Source organism: Hemitrygon akajei, chromosome 8 (assembly GCF_048418815.1).
Source record: "Hemitrygon akajei chromosome 8, sHemAka1.3, whole genome shotgun sequence".
NCBI classification, from domain to species: Eukaryota; Metazoa; Chordata; class Chondrichthyes; order Myliobatiformes; family Dasyatidae; genus Hemitrygon; species Hemitrygon akajei.
The window spans coordinates 170886844-170912468 of record NC_133131.1 but is presented as its reverse complement, the minus strand read 5'-3'; the positions used below and the strand labels follow the sequence as shown (position 1 = coordinate 170912468).

The following is a 25625-nucleotide window of genomic DNA, read 5'->3' as shown; positions in this document are numbered from 1 at the left end:
GGGTGAAATTGTTATGGGAAACAGAGAAATGGCAGTAGAATTTAATGAGTACTTTAGATCTGTTTTCACTAAGGAAGACACAAGCAATCTCCCAGATGTATGGATGGGCCAAGGACATAGGGTAACAGAGGAAATGAAACAGATTGACATTAGGAAGGAAACGGTGATGAGTAGACTGATGGGACTGAAGGCTGACAAATCCCCAGGTCCAGATGGTCTGCATCCTAGGGTACTAAAGGAGGTGGCCTTGGAAATTGCAGATGCATTGGTAATCATTTTCCAATGTTCCTTAGATTCAGGATCAGTTCCTGAGCATTGGAGAATGGCTAATGTTATCCCACTTTTTAAGAAAGGAGGGAGGGAGAAAACAGAGACCTATCGACCTGTCAGCCTGACATCGGTGGTGGGGAAGATGCTAGAGTCCATTATTAAGGATGAAATAGTGGCATATCTAGGTAGCAGTGATAAGATTGGGCCGAGCCAGCATGGATTTACCAAGGGTAAATCATGCTTGACTAATCTATTGGAGTTTTTCGAGGATGTAACCAGGAAGTTAGACAAGGGAGATCCAGTGGATGTAGTGTACCTCAATTTTCAGAAGGCATTTGATAAGGTCCCACATAGGAGATTGGTGGGTAAAATCAAAGCTCAGGGCATCGGGGGGAAGACATTGACATGGATAGAAAACTGGTTGGCAGATAGAAAGCAAAGGGTAGCGGTGAATGGGTGTTTCTCGGAATGGCAGGTGGTGACTAGTGGGGTGCCACATGGTTCGGTATTGGGACCACAGCTGTTTACAATTTACGTCAACAATTTAGATGAAGGCATTGAGAATAACATCAGCAAATTTGCTGATGATACTAAGCTGGGTGGCACTGTGACATGTGATGAGGATGTTAGGAGAATTCAGGGTGACTTGGATAGGCTGGGTGAGTGGGCAGATACTTGGCAGATGACGTTTAATGTGAATAAGTGTGAGGTTATCCACTTTGGGAGTAAGAACAGGAAGGCAGATTATTATCTGAACGGTGTAGAGTTAGGTAAGGGAGAAATACAAAGAGATCTAGGAGTCCTTGTTCATCAGTCATTGAAGGTTAATGAGCAAGTGCAGCAGGCAGTGAAGAAGGCTAATGGAATGTTGGCCTTTATTACAAAGGGAATTGAGTACAAGAGCAAGGAAATCCTCTTGCATTTGTACAGAGCCCTGGTGAGACTACACCTGGAGCATTGTGTACAGTTTTGGTCTCCAGGGTTAAGGAAGGACATCCTGGCTGTAGAGGAAGTGCAGCGTAGATTCACGAGGTTAATTCCTGGGATGTCTGGACTGTCTTACGCAGAGAGGTTAGAGAGACTGGGCTTGTACACGCTGGAATTAAGGAGATTGAGAGGGGATCTGATTGAAACATATAAGATTATTAAGGGATTGGACAAGATAGAGGCAGGAAATATGTTCCAGATGCTAGGAGAGTCCAGTACCAGAGGGCATGGTTTGAGAATAAGGGGTAGGTCATTTAGGACAGAGTTAAGGAAAAACTTCTTCTCCCAGAGAGTTGTGGGGGTCTGGAATGCACTGCCTCGGAAGGTAGTGGAGGCCAGTTCTCTGGATGCTTTCAAGAAGGAGCTAGATAGGTATCTTATGGATAGGGGAATCAAGGGATATGGGGACAAGGCAGGAACCGGGTATTGATAGTTGTTGATCAGCCATGATCTCAAAATGGCGGTGCAGGCTCAAAGGGCCAAATGGTCTACTTCTGCACCTATTGTCTATTGTCTATTGTCTATTATCACCCTGTCTGGCACCAATGACACCGGACGGCAAATTTTTTCGAAAGTATTGCTCCCTCAGAAGTATTTTGTGGTAGTGATAGACCACTTGAAGCTGAATACAATTATAATTTCAGACTACTTGTATCACATAGAAATTTAGAGAAACAAGAAATTAATTTTTATTGAATATAATGCATCTAATTTCATAACTGTACTGACACTTTGCATTAGTCCAATTAAGCTAAAAATGTTTTGTTGATGATTTTCATTTGTACTCAGTGTCTGAGGCTTTTCACGTAAGTGTCCAACAATAATTAGCCAGCATTTCACCCTGCTCGAAACTGACAACACCAAGATTTGCAGGGAAGAAGTCTAAATGGGAATGTGGAAAATGAATCTTCAGTGACATATTGCACTTCATATGTTTTGTATGCTTGAAGCATGTTGTCAACATATAGTTTGGTGCTCTGTAATTGCCAAGGACATTTTCATCAAAAACCATGAATGCCTTCCGTGTGGTTTTCTCCAGTCCCATGTGAAGTTCTTCAAATTGCCTGTCGTTGTTCACCTGTTTGATTTGTGGACCAACAAAAATGCCTTCCTTAATTTTGGCATTAGTTATTCTGGGAAACATCTGTATCAAATATCGAAATCTTTCACGGAAATTTTTGTGTTTGGTGACTGCAGATTTCACCCTTGCAATCTTAAATCTAGTAATTCTCCTTCAGAATCAGAATCAAAATCAGGTTTATTATCACCAGCATGTGACGTGAAATTTGTTAACTTATCAGCAGCAGTTCAAAGTAATACATAATCTAGAAGAGAGAAAAAAATAATAATAAATAAAATAAAACATAATAATAAATAAACAAGTAAATCAATTACATGTATTGAATAGGTTTTTTAAAATGTGCAAAAAAACAGAAATACTGTATATTTTAAAAAAAAGTGAGGTAATGTCCAAATCTTCAATGTCCATTTAGGAATTGGAGGGGAAGAAGCTGTTCCTGAATCGCTGAGTGTGTGCCTTCCGGCTTCTGTACCTCCTACCTGATGGTAACAGTGAGAAAAGGGCATGCCCAGGGTGCTGGAGATCCTTAATAATGGACGCTGCCTTTCTGAGACACCGCTCCCTGAAGATATCCTGCTAACTTCGTTGGATAGTACCCAAAATGGAGCTGACTAGATTTACAACCTTCTGCAGCTTCTTTCGGTCCTGTGCAGTAGCCCCTCCATACCAGACAGTGCTGCAGCCTGTCAGAATGCTCTCCACGGTACAACTATAGAAGTTTTTGACTGTATTTTTTGACATGCCAAATCTCTTCAAACTCCTAATAAAGTATAGCCACTGTCTTGCCTTCTTTATGACTACATCAATACGTAGCAACCAAGTTAGATCCTCAGAGATCTTGACACTGAGGAACTTGAAGCTGCTCACTCTCTCCACTTCTGATCCCTCTATGAGGATTGGTATGTGTTCCTTCGTCTTACCCTTCCTGAAGTTCACAATCAGCTCTTTCGTCTTACTGATGAAAGTGCCAGGTTGTTGCTGTGGCACCATTCACTAGTTGGCATATCTCACTCCTGTACGCCCTCTCGTCACCAGCTGAGATTCTACCAACAATGGGTGTATCATCAGCAAATTTATAGATGGTATTTGAGCTATGCCTAGTCACACAGTCATGTGTATACAGAGGGTAGAGCCTTTGACCAACCCAAGTCTCTGACCAGGTTATTTAACTCAGATTGAGTTATCAGATGAGGCTCACTCGACATAAAGTGTCTCAGTATCAGTGTTGTTTTCCATCCCTGGCCTGTGCATCATGGCATCTCCATCTGCCTGCTCTAGACTCCATCTGTCTGGTGGCTTCAGTACTGGAAGACTATCGTCACGCACCACAGGTCTCACGGCTGAAGGGAGATTGGGTATTCAATAGATTTCTTGTTCTGAGCAGATACACAAGTCAGACAGAAGTCACAATCTGCTCTTGCCACATCATCGGGACAGCGAATGGCATTGACTTCCGAGCACATCTCAGTCAAGCTCTAAGATCAACAGCACCTGCTGCGCAACAAATGTGAGAAGTCCAGGCTTTGTCTTGGTCGCCAAGTTTACACCCAAAGTAGAACTCACAGGCTTTCTTAAAAAGAGGAGTCATGCTCCATCTTTGAGATTTAAGCTTATACTCACCACAAATATAAGTCAAGTCAAGTCACTCTTTATTGTCATTTCGACCATAAATGCTGGTACAGTACACAGTAAAAATGAGATAAAGTTTTTCAGGACCATAATGCTACATGAAACAGTACAAAAAACTACACTGAACTACGTAAAAACAACACAGAAAAAAACTACACTAGACTACAGACCTACCCAGGACTGCATAAAGTGCACAAAACAGTGCAGGCATTACAATAAATAATAAACAACACAATAGGCACAGTAGAGGGCAGTAAGTTGGTGTCAGTCCAGGCTTCGGGTATTGAGGAGTCTGATAGCTTGAGGGAAGAAACTGTTACATAGTCTGGTCATGAGAGCCCGAATGCTTCGGAGCCTTTTCCCAGACGGCAGGAGGGAGGAGAGTTTATATGAGGGGTGCATGGGGTCCTTCATAATGCTGTTTGCTTTGCGGATGCAGCACATAGTGTAAATGTCTGTAATGGCGGGAAGAGAGACCCTGATGATCTTCTCAGCTGAGCTCACTATCTGCTGCAGGGTCTTGTGATCCGAGATGGTGCAATTTCCAAACCAGGCAGTGATGCAGCTGCTCAGGATGCTCTCAATACAACCTCTGTAGGATGTGATGAAGATGGGGGGTGGTGAGAGATGGAATTTCCTCAGCCTTCGCAGAAAGTAGAGACACTGCTGGGCTTTCTTTGCTATGGAGCTGGTGTTGAGGGACCAGGTGAGATTCACCGCCAGGTGAACACCAAGAAATTTGGTGCTCTTTACGATCTCTACCGAGGAGCCGTCGATGTTCAGTGGGGAGTGGTCGCTCCGTGCCCTCCTGAGGTCAACAACCATCTCTATAACAGAAAGTATCACTGCTGTTGCAACATTGAGAAACATTTTGCTATCACAGCACTCCTGAAAATACAATTACTTTATTATAATGAGTACACACAATATGCGAGGCGCATAGAGCATTCACATCAATGTGATCACAAACTGATATATGTGTAAACACAATGCTTAGAACAGCCTTTTTAAAACCTGCTCTGCCTAAGCATGCCTGGACAGGATAGAAAACTTTTCAGCTTACATTCTGGGCATCGTTTTAATTGACTTGAATTATGAATCGAAATAACAAATATAGGCAATTTCATTGTTATTTCCATGATCAACAGCCCAGAATCCATAAGATACACCCAAAAGTAATCAGGAAGCCAAATCTTTGTTTTCCAGTGTAATGATTCCACACTGAAACTCACTTAGATCGCATTTCTTCCCCATTCTGATGTTTGGTCTGAACAACAACTGAACGTCCTGACAATGTTCACGTGCTTTTTCACATTGAGTTGCTGCTCGGTGATTGGCTGATTAGATATTTGCGTTAACAAGCAGATATACAGGAGTAACTAATAAAATGGCCACTGCGTGTATGTCATGAAATTCGTTGCTTTACAGCAGCAATACATAAAAAATACTACAAGTTACCGTAAGAAATATTTTAAAAATAATCTGTGACTAATTAGTGACTCATATAAAATTGATAAATTATATACTAAAAATGAATAATAAGATAGTGTTCGTGGACCATTCAGAAATCTGATGGCAGAGGGGAAGAAGCTGTTTCTGAATTTTTGAGTATGGGTCTTCAAGCTTCTGTACCTCCTCCCTGATGGTGGTAATGAGTTCCTCCCAGGGATGCTTATGAGGATAGGTTGAGCGAGCGAGGGCTTTTCTCTTTGGAGCAAATTAGGATGAGAGTTGACATGATAAAAGTGTACAAAATGATAAGAGGCAAATATCGAGTGGATAGCCAAAGGCATTTTCTCGGGATGAAAATGGCTAATATGAGGGAACATCATTTTAAGGTGGTTGCAGGAAAGTATAGGGGCTTTTTTTTACACAGGAAGTGGTGTGTGTATGGAATGTGCTGCTGGGGTGGTGGTAGAGGCAGATACAACTGGGACATAGATAGGCACGTGGATGAAAAGAAAATGGAGAGCTATGTGGGAGAGAATGCTTAGATTGATTTTAGAGAAGGTTCAAATGTCAGCACAACATCATGGGTCAAAGGGCAGGTAGTGTGGTGTAATGATCTGTGTTCAATGCTGTTCATGCCATCGAATTTGTCCAGTCAGTTGTTTATTGCTCCAGAATAAAGGAACCATTGCTGTTTTTTTCATTCCCACAGGGTCTCCGTAAACCAAGTGCAGATGAGATCAGACATGCCACCAATGCCGTTTTCTGCCCCTCCATGTTCGGCAGCTCCCTGGAAGAGATCATGAACATGCAGAACGAGCATTACACAGACCGACAGCTACCGTGGGTGCAAACCAGGCTCTCAGAGGAGGTGCTGAAGCTCAATGGAGCTCAGACTGAAGGCATCTTCAGGTAGCTTTTTGTGGCTCCACTAACTCGTTTCTTCATTTCAAACTTGTCTTTGGATTTGTTTATTGTCATATACACCAGGGTGCAATAAAATTCTTTACTCAAATGAGTCAACAGTCTACATGGTAATAATATTTATTTTTAATTAGAGTTACAACTTCCAGCACCCAACAATCCCCAATTTAACCCTAATCTAATCACAGTCCAAATTACAATGACCAATTAGCTTACTAAGCGGTATATCTTTGGACTGTGGGAGGAAATCAGAGCTCTCAGAGGAAATCACACATTCCACAGGGAGGACATTCAAACTCCTTACAGAGGACAGCAGGTTTAAATTTCAAACTCCAAACCTCTGAGCTGTAATAGCGTCACACTATCACTGCTGTGGCACCCCATAGTTATTCTGTGTAATAAATTCAAAAATAACTAGAGCGACACTGTAAAAATTGTAGCACTACGTGAAGTAGCACAAGAAGAAATACTAAAGTGACGCGTAGTGGTTAGTGTAACGCTCTACAGCACCAACGTCACAAGTTCAATTCCACCATAGTCTGTAAGGACTTTGTACATTTTCCCTATGACCACATGGGTTTCCTCCAGGTGCTCCAATTTCCTTCCTCATTCCAAAGATGTAAGGGTTAGGATTACTTATTTTATTTAGAGATACAGTGCGGAGTAGGCCCTTCCCTCAGTAAGCTGAGGGTATGCTCTGTTGGCACTGGAAGTATGGCAACACTTGTGGACTGTCCCCAGTACAATCCTCGGTCTGTGTCGGTCATTGATGCAAACAACACAGGTCACTGTATGTTTCCATGTTTTCATGTACATGTGACAAATAAAGCTAATGATTAAAACAGAAAGGCAGGATGAAGGGTTCAAGAATATGGTAATGCCACTGGGAAAGGGATGTGAAAGAGGCGACTGTTCAGAAGTCTTACAGCATTGAGGAAAGAACTGTACCTGAACTCCGTCACTTGGATTCCCTTGGCAATCCTCCCAGCACGTGGGCCATGTACAGAGGGACTGGTGGAGGCTGTGCTGCCCCATGAACTTAGACTGTGGCTGATCAGTCCCCAACATAAGCCAGCTACCACTATTGATTTGGAGCTGTAATATTCCGAGACTAAGCACCATCTCTTCCCCATGTACCTTTCCAGTAGGGGTTAGAGCACACGGACGGGAGAGGTAGCTCTGCTGATTGTGGTTAAAACCATTGAGGGTTATCAGGACAGCCTCCTCCAACCCCTCTTCATCTAACCTCATCATCACACTCAAGGTCAAATTCTCTGGCCAAATGAAGAGAATAATTGACTGAGATAAGAACTAATCAAGGTGTGGGATGTCAAAAAACTAGCACTGTCCATTTTCCAATATCCATTTACAAAAGACATGCCTTTAACGTATTTGATCTGTGGACCTACTCAATAAACATTACTCTGGCTTCAGAAATGTATAATTTCATAATATTCCACATACTATATAAGAGGAGATCCCAGCACACCAAACATTCAATGGTATTTGCAAAGTTTTATAGGTATTACCAGAGTAGCTGTCTACGCAACATATAGTTTCTCCAAGCCGCATGCCAACAACATGCCATCTTGGGCATGCATTCCATAGGGTGGCCACCCCTGCTCTAAACTAAACCCCTCATTTTGGGACTCCCTACCCTGGGGAAAAGACTGTTACCATCCACCTTAACTATACCTCTCATAGTTTTAAATACCAACAAGGATGCCCCTCATTCTCCTACATTCCAAAGAATAAGGACTTAGCTTGACCAGCCTCTCCCTATAACTCCAGTGGTCAAGTCCTGGCAACACTCCTGTAAATGTTCACTGCACTCTTTCCAGTCTAACCATGTCTTTCCCACAACAGGGGATCTCAAACTGTACACAGTACTCCAAAGACTTACACAACTAAAATAAGATATCCCAACTGCTATGCTCAGTGTCCTGACTAATGAAGGCCTGCATGCTAGGCACCTTTTTCACCATCCTGTGACACCAATGAATAATTCACGTGCATAGCTGTCCCTCTGCTCCATTGTACTTCCTAGAGCCCTAATATTTATAGTGTAAGTCCTACACCAGTTTGACTTTCAAAAATGCATTACCTCGTACCTATCTATACCGAAATCCAGAAGGTCCAGCTTCTTCAGTCGCTGATGCATCCAACTCATGGAGTCATAGAACACCATAGCACCAAAATAGGCCTTTCAGCCCATCTAATCTGGCTCTGAACTATTATTCTGTCTAGTAGCATCAACCCACACCCTGACCATGGCCCTTCATACCCCTCCCATCCATTACTTATCCAGGCTTCTCTTAAATGTTGAAATCAAACCTGCATCCTCCACTTACACTGACAGCTCATTCCACACTCACACGATCTTCTGAGTGAAGAAGTTCCCCTTCAGGTTCCCTTTAAATATTTAATCAATGACCTCTAGTTCTAGTCTTACCCAACTTCAGTGGAAACAGCCTGCTTGTATTTATCTATCTAAACCTCACATAATTTTGTATACCTCTAACAAATCTCCCCTCATTCTCCTACGCTCCAGAGAATAAAGTCCTAATCTATTCAAAGTTCAAAGTAAATTTTATTATCCAAGTATGTATATGTCACCGTATACAACCTTGAGGGTCATTTTCCTGTGGGCACACTCAGCAAATCTATAGACTGGTAACTATAACAGGATCAATGAAAGATCAAGCAGAGTGCAGAAGACAACAAACTGAAATTACAAATATAAATAACAAGAATATGAGATAGAGTCCTTAAAGTGAGATCATTGGTTGTGGGAACATTCCAATGATGGAACAAGGGAGTGCAGTTTTACCCTTTTATGTTGAGGGGTAGAAGCTGTTCTTGAAGCTGGTGGTGCAAGTCCTGAGGGTTTTGCAGCTTCTACCTGATGACAGCAGCAAGAAAGAACATGACCTGGGTGGTGGGGATCTCTGATGATGAATGCTGCTTTCCTACAATGCGGATATGCTCAGTGGTTAGGGGGGCTTTCTTTCAAACTTAGATGATAAAAGAATAGAGGGCTATGTGATCTTCGAGTAGTTTAAAAGATCAGCATAACATCATGGGCTGAAGGACCTGCACTGTGCTGTACTGTTGTGTATTCTTTCTCTATAACTCAGGTCCACAAGTCCCAGAAACATCCTTGTTAATTTTCTCTGTACTCTTTCAATCTTATTGATATCTTTCCTGTAGGTAGTTGACCAGACCTACACAAATTACTCACCAAAATCTTATAAAATTTTAACGCAACATCCCATAACATAACATCTCCTGGACTGCATAACTCCCATTAGATGAACTCCTGGAGGATTCACCTTTATCACATGACCCACCTGTGTTTCACCCTGCGCTCCCTTCTGCAGGTAGTCAGCAAGTCTCTCTTCCCTAGGCAACTGGATTATTCAGTCAAACTGAATCAGAATCAGCAAACACGAGGAAATCTGCAGATGCTGGAGATTCAAGCAACACACACAAAATGCTGGTGGAACACAGCAGGCCAGGCAGCATCTATAGGGAGAAGTGCTGTCGACGTTTCGGGCTGAGACCCTTCGTCAGGACTAACTGAAAGGAAAGATAGTAAGAGATTTGAAAGTAGGAGGGGTTTATCACTAACATATATTATGACATTTACAGCAGCCATAACAGTACAAGACATAAAAGTATATCATGTCACAAAAACAAATACATAAATAATGCAAGAGGAATACTGCAGTTGTGTTCATGGACCATTCAGAAATCCAATGGTGGAGGGGAAAAAGCTGTTAAAGTATGGAGAGTGAGTCCTTCCCGACAGTAGCAAGGCAAAGGGAGCATGCCGCGGATGGTGACTGTTTTAATGATGGAAGCTGACCTTTTGAGGCATCGTCTTTTGAAGATCATAAAGACAAGAGATTCTGCAGATGCTGGAAATCTTGGGCAACACACACAAAATGCTGGATTTGCTGAATTCCTCCAGCATTTAGTGTGTGTTGCTTTTTGAAAGTATTCTTGATCGTGGGAGAGCACTGGCTGAGTCTACAACTCTCTGCAGCCTCTTGCGATCCTGTGTATTGGAGACTCCATACCGTTCAAAGTTCAAAATAAATTTATTATCAAACTATGTATATGTCACCATATGCAGCCCTGAGATTCATTTAATTGTGGGCAATTCACAGTGGATGCAAATAAATACAGCTGAATCAATGAAAAACTACACACAAAAGACAGACAACTAAATGCAAAAGAAGACAAACTGTGCAAATATGAAAAAATAAATAAATAATAAATAATCTTCAGAACATGAGCTGTAGAGACCTTGAACGTTAGGCTGTAGGTTGTGGAATCAGTGCAGAGTTCAGGTGAGTGAAGTTATCCATGCCGGTTCAGAAGACTGATTGTTCTAAACCTGGTGGTGTGGGACCTAAGGCTCTGTGTCTCCTTCCCGATGGCAGCAGTATGAAGAGAGCATGGTCTGGGTGGTGAGAGTCCCCATCTACAACAATGTTGTAACTAGAGATCAAATTTTTCAACAAAAATGGAAAAATGCTTATAAAATGTCCCATCACATTTCCCACATGTCACACTTATTCATATCCCAGGGGTTCTTTACAGGAGAACCAACAGACCCAAATGCAGAGATACAGCTCACCATCCTGCGGTTATTATGAAGGAAGCACACTAGCGGCTATCTTTTATTAGGAGTTTGAGGAATGTCACCGAAGACTAGTGAATTTCCAAGGATGTACCTCGGAGAGCATTCTAACTGGCTGCATCACCATCTGGTATGAAGGAGCCACTGCACAGGATCAGATGAGATTCTGCAGATGCTGGAAATACAGAGTAGCACACACACAAATGCTGAAGGAACTCAGCCCGTCAGGCAGCATCTACAGAGAGGAATAACAAGCCAAGGCCATCAGAAAAAACTGCAGAGGGTTGTAACCTCAGCCAGCTCCATCATGGGCACTAGCATCCCCACCATTGAGGACATTTTCAAATGGCAATTCTTCAAGAAGGCAGCATCCATCAGTAAGGATCCTCACATTCCAGGATATGCCCTCTTCTCATTACTATGGAGGTACAGGAGCCCAAAGATACACATTCAACATTGTAGGAATATCCCTCCACCATCAGTGTTCTGAAGGATCCATGAACCCTTGAATACTACGTCACTATGTTGCTCTCTTTCTGTGCTGCATTATTTATTTTGTATGTTTATTGTAACATAATATTTCTTATATCTTGCACTGTACTGCTGCCACAAAACGACAATTCCACAACGTGTATGTCAGTAGTAATAAACCTGATTCTGATTCTGAGCATTAGAGAGATGCAAACACTTTTAAAAATGAAAAATCATTTCAGACACACATCAGTTATACTGTTTGTTTTACGATTTGCAATGTTCCTTCCTGCCCTGGCCTATCAATCTGCTGTTAGCAACGCTGTGGCTCACAGTCAAGTTTCACAATCGGTTGGGAAGGGAGAGTGGTGGGGGGGGGGGGGGGGGGCGTGTTGCAGTTGACTGAAGGTGGTTAGTTGAAATGCATTGCATCGTGGGGGGGGTGCAGGGAAGGATTTTCATAGGGGAGCTGATCATTGTCATATGGCTCGGAATAAAATTCTAGCTCTGCTGAGACCTGCGTGCACCTTCTTCTCTCTGCAGGGTCCCTGGTGACATCGATGAGGTCAATGCTCTCAAGCTGCAAGTGGATCAGTGGGTTATCCCTCAAGGGCTGACGGACCCCCACGTACCAGGTAATGCCACGTTTCATGGCTGTCTGATTGAAGTGAAGGACATCCACTTTCAACCTAATATCAGTGGCACCTTCAAAATTGCACAGGAATGTCAGCATTAGCACCACAATCATTGCCCCCTGTTGACTAGTCAACCTCAAGTTCCTTCCTTCAAAGAGTTGTCCAGAATATACCTGAGAGTAGGAGCATAATGGTCATATTACTGAATGTGCATTCCAGAACAACACACACAAAATGGTGAAGGAACTCAGTAGGTCAGGCAGCATCTATGGAAGGAAATAAACAGTCAACGTTTCAGCCCAAGAGTATGGGTCACTGATCCAGTGGCATTGAGTACACATTCGACATTTCAATTAAGTAGTACTAAAAAGTATAATAGTAGTTCTGATCTCGTATGACCAGTATCTCCCCACCACTGGAGACATCTTCAAGAGGTGGTGCTTCAAGAAGGTGCCATCCATCACTAAGTAACCTCACCATCTAGAACATGCCTCTTCTCATTACTACCTTGAAAGTACAGATGAACTTTCAGGAATTTGACAACCCATAATTTCAGTGCATCAGGGAGGAGGTGCAGGAATTTGAAGACATGCACTGAGTGATTCAGAAGCAGCTTCTTCCCTTCCACCATCAGATCTCTGAAAGGTCCACACGCACCACCTCATCATTCCTTTCTTTTGCACTTTGCATTTTGTAATTTATAATAATTGTTTGTCTTTACACTGTACTGCTGTCTCAAAACAACGAATATGATCCTGTGATAATAAACCTGTTTCTGATTCTAATGATGTTCTAGAATAGCTGCAACATTAGCATTTGTCCAGCAATGTGAAAGATTGCCCAAGTATTCTCTATCTACAGAAGGCAAATCCCAAAGAAAGAATTACTGCCTAAATTGTAAATTGATTTATTATTGTCACATGTATTGAAGTGCAGTGAAAAACCTGTCTTGCAACACACTCAAAATTCTAGAAGAATTCAGTAGGCCAGGCAGCATCTATGGAGAAGAATAAACTGTTGATGTTTTGGGCCGAGACCCTTCATCAGGACTGGAAAGGAAGAGGAGAAGTCAGAATAAGAAGGTGGGGGAAGAAAGGAAGAAATACAAGGTGGTAAGTGATATTGAAACCCAGAGATGAGGATGGGGTGAAATAAAGAGCTGGGAATTTTGGGAAGCAATTCTGAAGGCACCAGATATATCCATCCCAAAGAGGAAGAAGAATTCTGAAGGCAAAATGACACAATCATGACTAACAAGAGAAGTCAAAGCCAAAGAGAGGGTGTATAATAGAGCAAAACTTGGTGGGAAGTTAGAGGATTGGGAAGCTTTAAAATATCAACAGAAAGCAACTAAAAAAGTCATTAAGAAGGTAAAGATGGAATATGAATTTAAGCTAGCCAATAATATTAAAGTTTCTTCAGATACATAAAGTGTAAAAGAGAGGTGAAAGTGGATATCGGACTGCTGGAAAACTGCTGGAGGGGCAGTAATGGGACAAGGAAATGACGGATGAACTGAATAAGTATTTTGCATCGGTCTTCACTGTGGAAGATACTAGCAGTGTGGTGGAAGTTCCAGATGTCAGGGGTCTGAAGCATGTGAAGTTACCATAACCAGAAAGAAGGTTCTTGGGAACCTGAAGGGTTTGAAGATAAGTCACCTGGACCAGATAATGTACATGCCAGGGTTCTGAAAGAGGTGGCTGAGAAGATTGTGGAGGCATTAGTAATGATCTTTCAAGAATCCTGAGATTCTAGAATGGTACTGGAAGACTGGAAAATTAGAAATGCCACTCCACTCTTCAAGAAGGAAGAGAGGCAGAAGAAAGGAAATTATAGGCCAGTTTGTCTGACCTCAGTGGTTGGGAAGATGTTGGAGTCGATTGTTAAGGATGAGGTTTCAGGGTATTTAGAGGAACATGGTAAAATAGGCCATAGTCAGCATAGTTTCTTCAAGGGAAAATCTTGCCTGATAAATCAGTTGGAATTCTTTGAAGAAATAACAAGCAGGATAGACAAAGGAGAATAGGTTGATGTATATTTAGATTTCAGAAGGCTTTTGACAAGGTACCACACGTGAGGCTGCTTAAGCTACGAACCCATGGTATTACAGAAAACATTCTAGCATGGATAAGGCCGTGCTGACTGGCAGGAGGCAAAGAGTAAAAATAAAGGGAGCCTTTCTGGTTGGTTGCCAGTGACTATTGTGTTCCTCAGGGTTCTGTGTTGGAATCGATTCTTTTTACATTACATGTTAATTATTTGGATGATGGAATTGTGCTGGGCAGCCCACAAGTGTCGTCACGCTTCCAGTGCCAACATAGCATGCCCGCAACTCACTAACCATATGTCTTCAGACTGTGGGAAGAAATATGAGCACCCCAAGGAAGCCCATGTAGTCACGAGGGAAATGTACAAACTCCTTACAAGCTGCAGCAGGAATTGAACCCTGATTGCCAGCATTGTAAAGCGTTGTGCAAACTGCTTCCCTATCATTGGCAACCAAGCTTCAGCAGACCCTACGCCTGTCACCATTACTGTTTCACCAAACTTAAACATGAACTCTTGCTTTCAGCAACTGCCATTCACCTCTCCCCTGTGGTCCCCATCCTCACCCCTCCTCTGCAGAATCCAGCACTGGTAGCTGTGATCCTGCTGATCTCCCTCTCACAGCTGTCTCCAACCTTTACTCTCCCTTCCCCCCTACTCCATCTTCCTTCATCTGCCTCTCAGTTTTTCTTTTCTCTCATTGTTTGCCTCTGTCAGGGAAGTCGGGGGCTGGGCAGGGAAGTTTTGATGCCCTTACAATTGGCCCTGGGTGCAAGGTTGGATCACTCTGGGTGCAGAACTAATTTGAAGAGCTTGAGAATGTCTTCGGGCTGGGCGACAAAACCTGGGCCAGGAGCAGGTCACTGGGCAGGGCGGTCTAGCCGCTGAACCTTTCGCAGTAGCTGGGTCCTAGTGTGAGGTATGATATGTTATTTAGACAATTTAAACAATGGTCCAGATCAGAGGCAAGAGCCAATTTTGCTCGCTCTCCACAATCTTCACCTCCTCTCTTAAGGGCACCAGAGTCAGGATCGGAGGTGAGAGCCAGTCGCTCTCCACGATGTTCACTCATCTCTCCAGGGTGCCAGAGCCTTTCACTGTTCTGTTGTTGGGTCAATTTAAATGCCAGCTCAGATAGATTGACAAGACAGAGTGTCCGTCCGGATGAGAGCTGATTTCACTCATTCTCTGATGGCCACTGAGGCTATGAAAGTTGCCCCGGCTGCTGTGCTCTGTGTCCGCTAATATGGTCAATTGATAAGCAAGGCTTCTGGTCTACTCCGGGCTGCTCTGGTTTTGAATCGGAATGCTGTTGTTCACTTCAATTAACCATATAACAATTACAGCACAGAAACAGGCCATCTCGGCCCTTCTAGTCCGTGCCGAAATTGCTTGTGTTATGTTTCCTCCCACAGTTCAAAGACATACTAATTTGTAGGTTAATTGGTCATTAATTGGTGGGTTAATTGCCCTGTGATTGGGCTAGGGTTAACTGGATGGGTTGCTGGGTGGCACAGCTCAGTGTGCCAGAAGGGTCTGATTCCTGCTGAATAATATAAATAAAATAAAATTCTTAGCCGTATCAGGCAGGGGAGTAGCAGAGGCAACAGCAGTCAGAAGAACAGTATTGTACTGCCTGTGGGGACTGTGCCTTCATAAGGGGTGGGGTGGGGGATGGCAGGGAGAGAAGGGAAGCAGATTTTGTCTTCCAGAATAGATTGCAGTGATGACAATCACTCACAGAAACTAGCAGCAGCTGCATTGAAAACAGAATGGCAATCGTGTCATCCTGCGAGAGATGAGAAAGCAGTACGCTCAGAAATGGCGCGACATTACATTGCTTTTCTTCTGTTCCGAGTGTGCACTATTAAAGAAGCTGGTGCTTTGTTGTCACTCTAACAAATTAAATATAAGGCACCTTTTGGCATGTGCTGTCCCCCGGGAGACTATTAACTCGGAAGGAGTTGCTTTGCATTTGAAGGCACTAAGTAACTGTATAGCGCTGATGCAATTAGTTAGGCAGCTGGTTAGAATTCCTGCCGTGATTTTGATTCTTGCTTTTGTAATAACTCTTTAGGTCCCAGAGAAGATTTTCTTTCCTCGTTACGTGTAGACATGCAGTGAGTGAGCACATCACTTACCTTCCCCTCTGCCAGATTAGATGTGTGCTAAGGCATGTCAAAGTCAAAGTAAATATATTATCAAAGTGCGTATACGTTGCCATATACTACCCTGAGATTCATCTTCTTACAAGCATTTCAATGCCCATCAACCTACTGGGGCATAGGCTGCCAACAGCAGCTTTCCAGAGCCTTCTGTCCTGGGCCAGTCTTTCAAGTTGCCCCTCGGTGTAGCCCATCTTCTTGGATCTTTTCTCTCCCAGGGAAAGATGAGCTTCTGTTGGTGTTTCTGTAGCTCTGGGTTTTTACAGGATGGGTTGCTAGCCCCATGACCAAACCTCCTCCGTTCGCAGCCAGGCTTGGGTCTGTCAATGGTGGAGTTGCAAACATTTCAAAGTTCAAAGTAAATTTATACTCCAAAACCTCCCCATGGATGTTGCATCCTAGCTATCTAGATGTGCAAGCCAGGGCAGTACGGTATGGAGAGCAAGCTCCCCCCTCCACACATCTGATGAATCCAAAGGAACAGTTTGGTACCAGCAGCATCGAGGAGTTGCCAGTCAATGTAGGACTGCCTTAGGGACTGCTGCGGATTCTTCTTGGGGTTTGCTCCCGAGGCCTTCCCCATGAGTGGGCATAGCTGCAAGGCAGCAGAGGTTTGAGATCAGAGTTTTCCTTCTCCAAGATGAGCTGCCAACCACGGCCGATGAGCTCCATCTGTCTGGAGTGACTGGTTTTAAGGCACCAGTAACCCGTTTTCTCCAGTCGGTAGAAACAGTTCTGCCGGGCTTAGTAACTAAGCCACCCGTGAAGGCCAGGAGTTGGACTTGGTTGTCAGAGGCCATTTGAAAGCATGCTAGTGGGAGCATTTCATAGGCAGTGGGAGCTTGTCCCCACTACCACCCCGACTACATCAACCTCAAGGAACCAAATTTATTATCAAAGTACATGTATGTCACCACATACTACCCTGAGATTCATTTTCTTACAGGCATTCACAGTAGAACAAAGAAATACAATAGAATCAAAACTACACGCAAAGACTGACAAACAGCCAATGTGCAAAAGAAGACAAATTGTGAAAATGCAAAATTAAGTAAATAAATATATCAAATAAATAAACAAACAAACCAAAAAATAGATAGCATTGAGAATATGAGTTGTAGAGCCCTTTGATGTGAGTCCATAGGTTGTGGGAAATAAAGAATTACAATAGAATTTATGAAAATTAGATTAGATTATGAGGACACTCAGTCCTTGTTTATTGTCATTTAGAAATACATGCATGCATTAATAAATGATACAATGTTCCTCCAGAGTGATATCACAAAATAAAAAAAAGGACAAACCATGACCCACGCTAACAAAACCACATAATTATAGGATATAGTTACAGCAGTGCAAAACAGTACCGTAATTCGATAGACGCAGACCATGGACGCGGTTTGAAAGTCTCAAGTCTCGATCGACTCCAATAGTCCAATCAGGCAGCAAACGGGAGAATTCTCCCTTCCATAAACTTCCAGACACTAACAATTAATGCCTTGGAAGTACCCGACGACAGCAGACTCTGAGTCCATCCGAAAACTTCGAGCCTCCGATACAGCCTCCCGAACGCCATCTTCTGCCGAGCGCCTTCGACCTCGTCTCAGCCGCCGAAGCAAGCAAAGCCGAGGTCTCGGAGGCCTTCTCCTCCGGAGATTCCGGACCGCACAGTAGCAGCGACAGCGAAGCTGGCATTTCAGATGTTCCTCCAGATGTTCCTCCGTGTTCTCACGTCTGTCTCCATCAAATCGGGATTGTGCATGGATCCCTACTTAACACGGAATAGATATCCATTCTCCAGAGAGGCCGCGCGTGCTGCGTCGCGCCGCCATCTTCTCCTCCTCCTCTTTATATAAACAAAGACTGACAAATAACCGGTGCACAAAAGAAGACAAACAGTGCACAAGGAGATACTGAGAACATGGGTTGTAGTGAGTGAAGTCACAGCCCCTGTGTAGAAATGGGGATGGGCAAATTAGGGCTACAGCAGCTGCCTTCCGCAGGACTGGGACTTGATTTCAGAGAACATATTTTCATTTTATTTATTTATTTAAAGATATGGCATGGAACAGGACCTTTTGCCAAGTGAGTTGCGTCATCCAGTAACTTAGCTATTTAATATAAGCCTGATCACAGGACAATTTACAATAACAAACTGTTTTGTAATTGAGATCCTGCACAGCACAGGCCCGTCCAGCCCTTTGAGCTGTGCCACCCAGCAGTCCTCCATTTAATCCTCGCCAAATCATGGGCCAATATACAATGACCAATTAACCTACAACCAGTACGTCTGTGATAGATAGATAGATAGATACTTTATTGATCCCATAGGAAGTTACAGTGTCACAGTAGCATGACAAGTGCGCAGATATACAAAAATGGAAATATTAGAAGAAAAGTAAGAAAGGATAAAAAATAAGTTCCTGAAACAGTCTAATTGGAGGAAGTCATCACTTTCCTGGCTATATGTTCACTCATTATGGAGCCTAATGATCGAGGGTAAGAATGACCTCATATAGTGCTCTTTGGGGCAGCAGAGTTGTCTTAGTCTATTACAAAACGTGCTCCTCTGTTCAGCCAAGGTGGCTCGCAGTGGGTGAGAAATATTGTCCAGAATTGCTGGGATTTTCCATAGGGTCCCTTGTTCCACCACAGCCTCCAGTGTGTCCAGTTTGATTCCTGTAACAGTGCCATCCTTTCTAATCAGTTTATTGAGCCAGTTGGCATCACCCGTATTGATGCCATTGCCCCAGCACACCTGTACTGGCAACAGCAGACTGGTAGAACAGGTGAAGGAGAGGCCTGCAGACTCCAAAGGACCTCGGTCTCCTCAGGAAGTAGATGCAACTCCAGCCCTTCTTGTACACAGCCTCTGTGTTGGTGCTCCACTCAAGTCTGTCATCCAGGAGCACCCTCAGGTACTTGTAGGCCCTCACCACAGTAGAACAGGGAGCAAGCAGTGCAGGCTTAGTCTTCCTGAAGTCCATCACCATCTCCTTTGTCTTACTGATATTGAGCTACAGATGATCCAGCTTGCACCATTTGATAAACTCCTCCACCAGAACCCTGTTATTCATTCTCCTGTCCTCCCTTGCTGAATCATCAGAGAATTTCTGAGGATGACATGACTCAGTGTTGCATCTAAAGTCTGAGGTATACAGGGTAAACAGGAAGGGAGCCAATACAGTCGCCTGTGGGGCCCCAGTGCTACTTATCGGGTAGTATTCTCAGGGTTGCTGCCTGTGCCATGCCACAGTGAGGATAGGAATAGAATGAGGTGGCAGAATAATGTGAGGCTGAAGAATTGGAGCAGGAGGCGGGGATTCAGATTTCTGGATAATTGGGATCTCTTCTGGGGCAGTTGGAACCTGTACAAAAGGGACAGGTTGCACTTGAATCCGAGGGGGACCAATATCTTGCGGGCAGGTTTACTAGAGCTGTTGGGAATAGTTTAACCGAATAAGGCGGGGGGATGGAAACCAGGATGATGGAGCTAAGGATGAGCCAGCAGGTTTACAGGTAGATTATGGATGAACATGAATGTAAGAAAGGACAAGCCAATGATTGGGTACAAATGCAGGCAGAGTAAAGAGCTAGATTGGGTGTTGTATAATAGCCCAGATCTTATGAGGGAGCTTAACGTAAAGGAACACTGAGGAGGCAGTGATCATAATATGATTGAATTCATACTGCAATTTGAGAGGGAGAAGCGTAAGTCACATGGATCAGTATTGCAGTGGAATAAAGGGAGAGAGGAGCTTGCCCGGGTGGATTGGAGGAGGATACTGACAGGGATGACAGCAGAGCAGAGATGGCTAAAGTTTCTGGGAATAGTTCACAAGGCACAGGATAGATATGTCCCATAGGTGAAGAAGTTCTCAAATGGCAGGGTAGGCAACCGTGGCTGACAAAGGAAGTTAAGGACTTCATAAAAGCTAAGGAAAGGGCATATAAGTGTTGGTTCTTGTAACATAAGGTAGCAAAAGTGAGTGGGAAGTTGGATGATTGGGAAGCTTTTAAAATCCAACAAAAGGCAATTAAAAAGCTGTAAGAAGGGAAAAGATGAAATATGAGGGCAGACTACAAATCAGGATACCCGAATTTTTTTAGTTATGTAAAGAGTAAAAGGGAGGTGAGAGTTGATATCGGACCACTGGAAAACTATGCCGGTGAGGCAGTAATGGGGGACAAAGAAATGGCAGATGAACTTAATGGGTACTTTACATCTGTTTTCACTGTGGAAGACACTAGCACTGTGCCAGAGATCAGTGTCAGCGAGCAAGTGTGAATGCCATTGCTATTCAAAAGGAAAAAATGCTAGGCAAACTCAAAGGTCTTAAGGTGGATAAGTCCCCTGGGTGAGGTGGACTGCATCCCAAAGTCCTGAGAGAGGTTGCAGAAGAGATAATGGGTGCATTGGTCATGATCTTTCAAGAATCACTTGATTCTAGCATGGTCCTGGAAGACAGAAAGATTGCAAATGTCATTCCACTCTTTAAGAAGGGAGGAAGGCAAAAGAAAGGAAATTATAGGCCACTTAGCCTAACCTCAGTTGGGTAAGTTTGGAGTCTATTATTAAGGATGAGGTTTTGAGGTACTTGGAGACTAATGATAAAATAAGTCAAAGTCAGCATGGTTTCTGAAAAGGGAAATCTTGCCTGACAAATCTGTTAGAGTTCTTTGAGGAAGTAACAAGCAGGGTGGATAAAGGAAAAGGCAGGGAGGTTATTTACTTGGATTTTCCAAAGGCATTTGATAAGGTGCCACACATGAAGCTGCTTAACAAGATAAAATCCTATGGCGTTACAGGAAACGTACTGGCATGGACAGACAAATGGCTGACAGGCAGGAGGCAGTGAGTGGGAATAAAAGGGGCCTTTTCTGGTTGGCTGCCAGTCACTAGTGGTGTTCCTCAGGGGTCAGTATCGGGATCGCTGCTTTTCACATTATTTGTCAGTGATTTAAATAGTGAAATTGATGGCTTTGTGGCAAAATTTGGATGATACGAAGGTAGGTGGAGGGGTAGGTAGTGCTGAGGAAGCAATGTGATTGCAGCAGGACTTAGACAAATTGGAAGAATGGGCAAACAAGTGGCAGATGGAATACAGTGTTGGGAAATGTTTGGGTAAAAGGAACAATAGTGCGGACTATTATCTAAACAGGGAGAATGTTCAAACATTGAAGGTGCAGAGGGACCTCGTGCAAGACTCCCAGATGGTTAATTTACAGGTTGAGTCTGTGGTAAAGAAGGCAAATGCAATGTTGGCATTTATTTCAAGGGGAATAGAGGAGAAAATACTGAGCCTTTATAAGACACTAGTCAGGCGGCATTTAGAGTATTGTCAGCAGTTTTGGGTCCCGTATCTCAGAAAGGATGTGTTGTCATTGGAGAGAGTCCAGAGGAGGTTCACGGGGATGATTCCAGGAATGAAGGGGTTAACATGTATGAAGCTTTTGGCAGCTTTGGGCCTGTACTCACTGGAATTTAGAAGAATGCATGGAGATCTCATTGAAACCTACTGAATGTTGAAAGGTCTAGATAGGGTGGATGTGGAAGGATGTTTCCTATGCTGGGGGTATCCGGATATAGAGGGCACAGCCTCAAAGTTGAGGAGCAACCCTTTAAAATGGAGATAAGGCAGAATTTTTCTAGCCAGAGGATAGTGAATCTGTGGAATGCTCTGTCACAGACTGCAGTGGAGGCCAGGCCTGTGTGTGTGCTTTAGGCAGAAGTTGATCATTTCCTGATCGGACAGGACACCAAAGGATATGGTGAGAAGGCAGGTGTATGGGGTTGAGTGGGATTTGAGATCAGCCAGGAATGGTGGAGCAGACCCAATGGGATGAATGGCCTAATTTTGCTCAGGCCACAATGTCTATACTGACCATGATCCCATCTGCCTATCCATGGTCCATGTTCCTCCATTCCCATCGTTCATGTATGCATCTAAAGGCCTCTCAATATTACTGTCATACCTCTATCCATCATCTCCTCTGGCAGCACCACACACTCTGTGTTCAAAAAAACTCGCTTCACAAATCTCCTTTAAACTTTTCCCCTCTCATCTTAATGTGATGCCCTCAAATACTTGACAATTCTATCTCCTGAGAAAGACCCGATCTACACTAAACCCTATCTATCCCTCTCACAATCTATATACTATCGTATCCAAGTCCCAAATACTTGACAATTCTATCTCCTGAGAAAGACCCGATCTACACTAAACCCTATCTATCCCTCTCACAATCTATATACTATCGTATCCAAGTCCCAAATACTTGACAATTCTATCTCCTGAGAAAGACCCGATCTACACTAAACCCTATCTATCCCTCTCACAATCTATATACCAGGGGTGTCAAACTCATTTTAGGTCACGGGCTGGATTGAGCAAAATGCAGCTTCATGCGGGCTGGATCAGTCGGATGCATGCGAACGCAGCTTTCGTTGCCTCCGTTTTTTCAGCCTGCTCTCATGTGTCTCAGTCTCTGCTATAACTACAAAGTGTTTCACTTTACAAATTCCATTTCTTATGAAGAAGACTGCCGAATAAACACTAAAAACCCTGAAAACCTGGTACCTGAATAAACTCAGCATTAGCCATATCATACGCCATAGGCGCTTCAATTACTGGGGCCAGCTTTAATAGTAATTAGATATTATCTCGCGGGCCAAAGATAATTCCACCGCGGGCCGGATTTGGCCCGCGGGCCTTGAGTTTGACATATATGCTATATACTATCAAGTATCCAATTCCCAAATACTTGACAATTCTATCTCCTGAGAAAGACCCGATCTACATTAAACCCTATCTATCCCTCTCACAATCTATATACTATCGTATCCAAGTCCCAAATACTTGACAATTCTATCTCCTGAGAAAGACCCGATCTACATTAAACCCTATCTATCCCTCTCACAATCTATATACTATCGTATCCAAGTCCCAAATACTTGACAATTCTATCTCCTGAGAAAGACCCGATCTACATTAAACCCTATCTATCCCTCTCACAATCTATATACTATCGTATCCAAGTCCCAAATACTTGACAATTCTATCTCCTGAGAAAGACCTGATCTACACTAAACCCTATCTATCCCTCTCACAATCTATATACTATCAAGTATCCAAGTCCCAAACTTCCAATTTCCAAATTTGCTCCCCATTTAGAAAATAGTTTGCATCTTTATTCCTTCTACCAAAATGCATGACCATAAGCTTACCTACACTTCCTTGCCCCTCTTAAACTATCCAAGTCCTTCTGCAGACACCCAGCTTCCTCAACACTACCAAATCAATCCTGTCATCCAGATTATTGACATATAACATAAAAGAACCAGTCCCAGTACCGACCCTTACAGAACTGAGATGTTCCATCCCATAAATCTCAGTAAATCTCCTCTGCACCCTCCTCATACTTCCTATGATGGAGTGAGCACACATTAATCCACCTGTGGCCTAACAGCTCTACAGAAGAAATATAACCTCTCTGCTCTTATATTCTGTGCCCCAGTTAATGAAGGGAAGTATCCAGTCTGCCTTGGTAATCAACTTGTTTACCTGTACTGCTGCCTTGGGGATCAGTGGACATTCACGTTGAGGTCCTCTGCTCTCATTACTTGTTGCCATTCATTGTGTAAGCAGTATCTTGTTAAATAGCAGGATAGTTTTAGCTATCTGCTCTCTGGACTCTGTAATTCACCTCTCCTCTTCCAACCACCCCCTCTCTATCTCTATCTCTCTCTCTCTTTCTCTCTCCTCTTCCCCTCTCCCTCCCTCTCTCTTTATATATATCTCTCCCCTTCTCCCTCCCTCTCTCCCCTTCTCCTTCCCTCCCTCCTTTCTCTATTGCCCTCTCTTCCTTCCTTAACACCTACCCCTAGCTTTAGACCTTGGTGACCCACTATTATCTCTCATCCTGTTTACTGCCTCTGAATTACCTTGGCGGTTTCTACAATGTTAACAATTCTGTATTAATACAAATGATTGTTTTCTGGAACACGTAAAAGCCTCTGGGTCAGCTGTACCTAAACCACAGTGCGATCTCAAGCTCGACTATAACAGACTGCCAGCAACAGCTCACTGCAGCCTTGTTGTGACTCCCAGGGATAAATAAACTCCTGATTGTTTCACCTGATAGAAAACCCCTTCATGCTGAGAGAAAAGATTGTTTATTTTTTTCCTCACTGGAACTTCATCTCAAGTTGTGTAAGAAGATTTGAAAGGGCCTTCTGGAATTAATCCCTTGAAAATCCTGCAGAATCTCTCTGTCTGGTCAATACCTCATCTATAATTACTTTGTAATTAATTCTACATACATAATTCTGAGTAATATTTACTGTTAATGCTGATGGCCTCTTTATGTCCCTGTCAAGTAATTTGGATTATTAAGCTCCAACAAAGCCCAGGGATTTTGTTTTACATTTAAGGTGCCACATACATACAATTTAGTGGCCACTTTATTCAATACCTCCTGCATCTAATAAAGTGGCCACTGAGTGTACGTTCCTGGTCTTCCCCTATAGCCCATTCACTTAAAGGTTCAACATATTGTGTGTTCAGAGATGCTCTTCTGCGCAGCACTATTGTAACGTGTGGCGAGTTAGTGTCGCCACTCTGGCCAATCTCCTATGACGTCTCTCATTAACAAGGTGTTTTCACCCACAGAACTGCTGCTCGCTGAATTTTTTTTACTTTTCACACCATTCTCTGTAAACTTGAGAGACTGTTGTTTGTGAAAATCTCAGAAGATCATCGATTTCTGAGATACTTGTATCACCCCAACTGGCACCAACAATAATTCCATGGCCAAAGTAACTTAGATTTCTTCCCCATTCTAATGTTTGGGCTGAACAACAACTGAACCTCTTGACTACGTCTGCATGTTTTAATGCATTGAGTTGCTGCCATATGATTGGCTGATTAGATATCTGCATTAACAAGCAGGAGGATGGGTGTACCTAATAAAGTGGCCTCTGAGTATATGGATCAGTGAATTTGTGGAACCTGGTATCTGTATGCAGCTGATGATACTGAAACCTGAAAATAGACTGAAGTGGGATTTCCTCACCTCGTTCTCTTTCTCTGTGACACTTTCTGACAGCTTCATTGTTGAAATTGTGGTATCGTGAACTGGAGGATCCACTCATCCCACATGAATTTTACGAGCAGTCAATCACTCACTATGAGAACCCGGAGGCAGCCATCGCAGTTGTCCACTCCTTGCCCAAGCTGAACCGCCTAGTCCTTGGTTACCTCATCCGGTTTCTCCAGGTAAAACCACCCAGCCCTGAAGCACACCCTCAAAATGGT

The 25625-nt window shown here is 43.3% G+C and overlaps 1 protein-coding gene across 2 annotated transcripts in view; it reads left to right on the top strand.

Annotated features, from left to right (window-relative positions):
• Positions 1-25625, top strand: part of arhgap39 (Rho GTPase activating protein 39) — a 610426-nt gene that overhangs the window by 561681 nt on the left and 23120 nt on the right. For both annotated transcript variants that reach the window (XM_073055077.1, XM_073055078.1), the window contains 3 exons: positions 6129-6328; positions 12003-12094; positions 25417-25586. In XM_073055077.1, coding sequence (XP_072911178.1) covers positions 6129-6328; positions 12003-12094; positions 25417-25586 — 462 coding nt within the window. The remainder of the gene's footprint in view (positions 1-6128; positions 6329-12002; positions 12095-25416; positions 25587-25625) is intronic.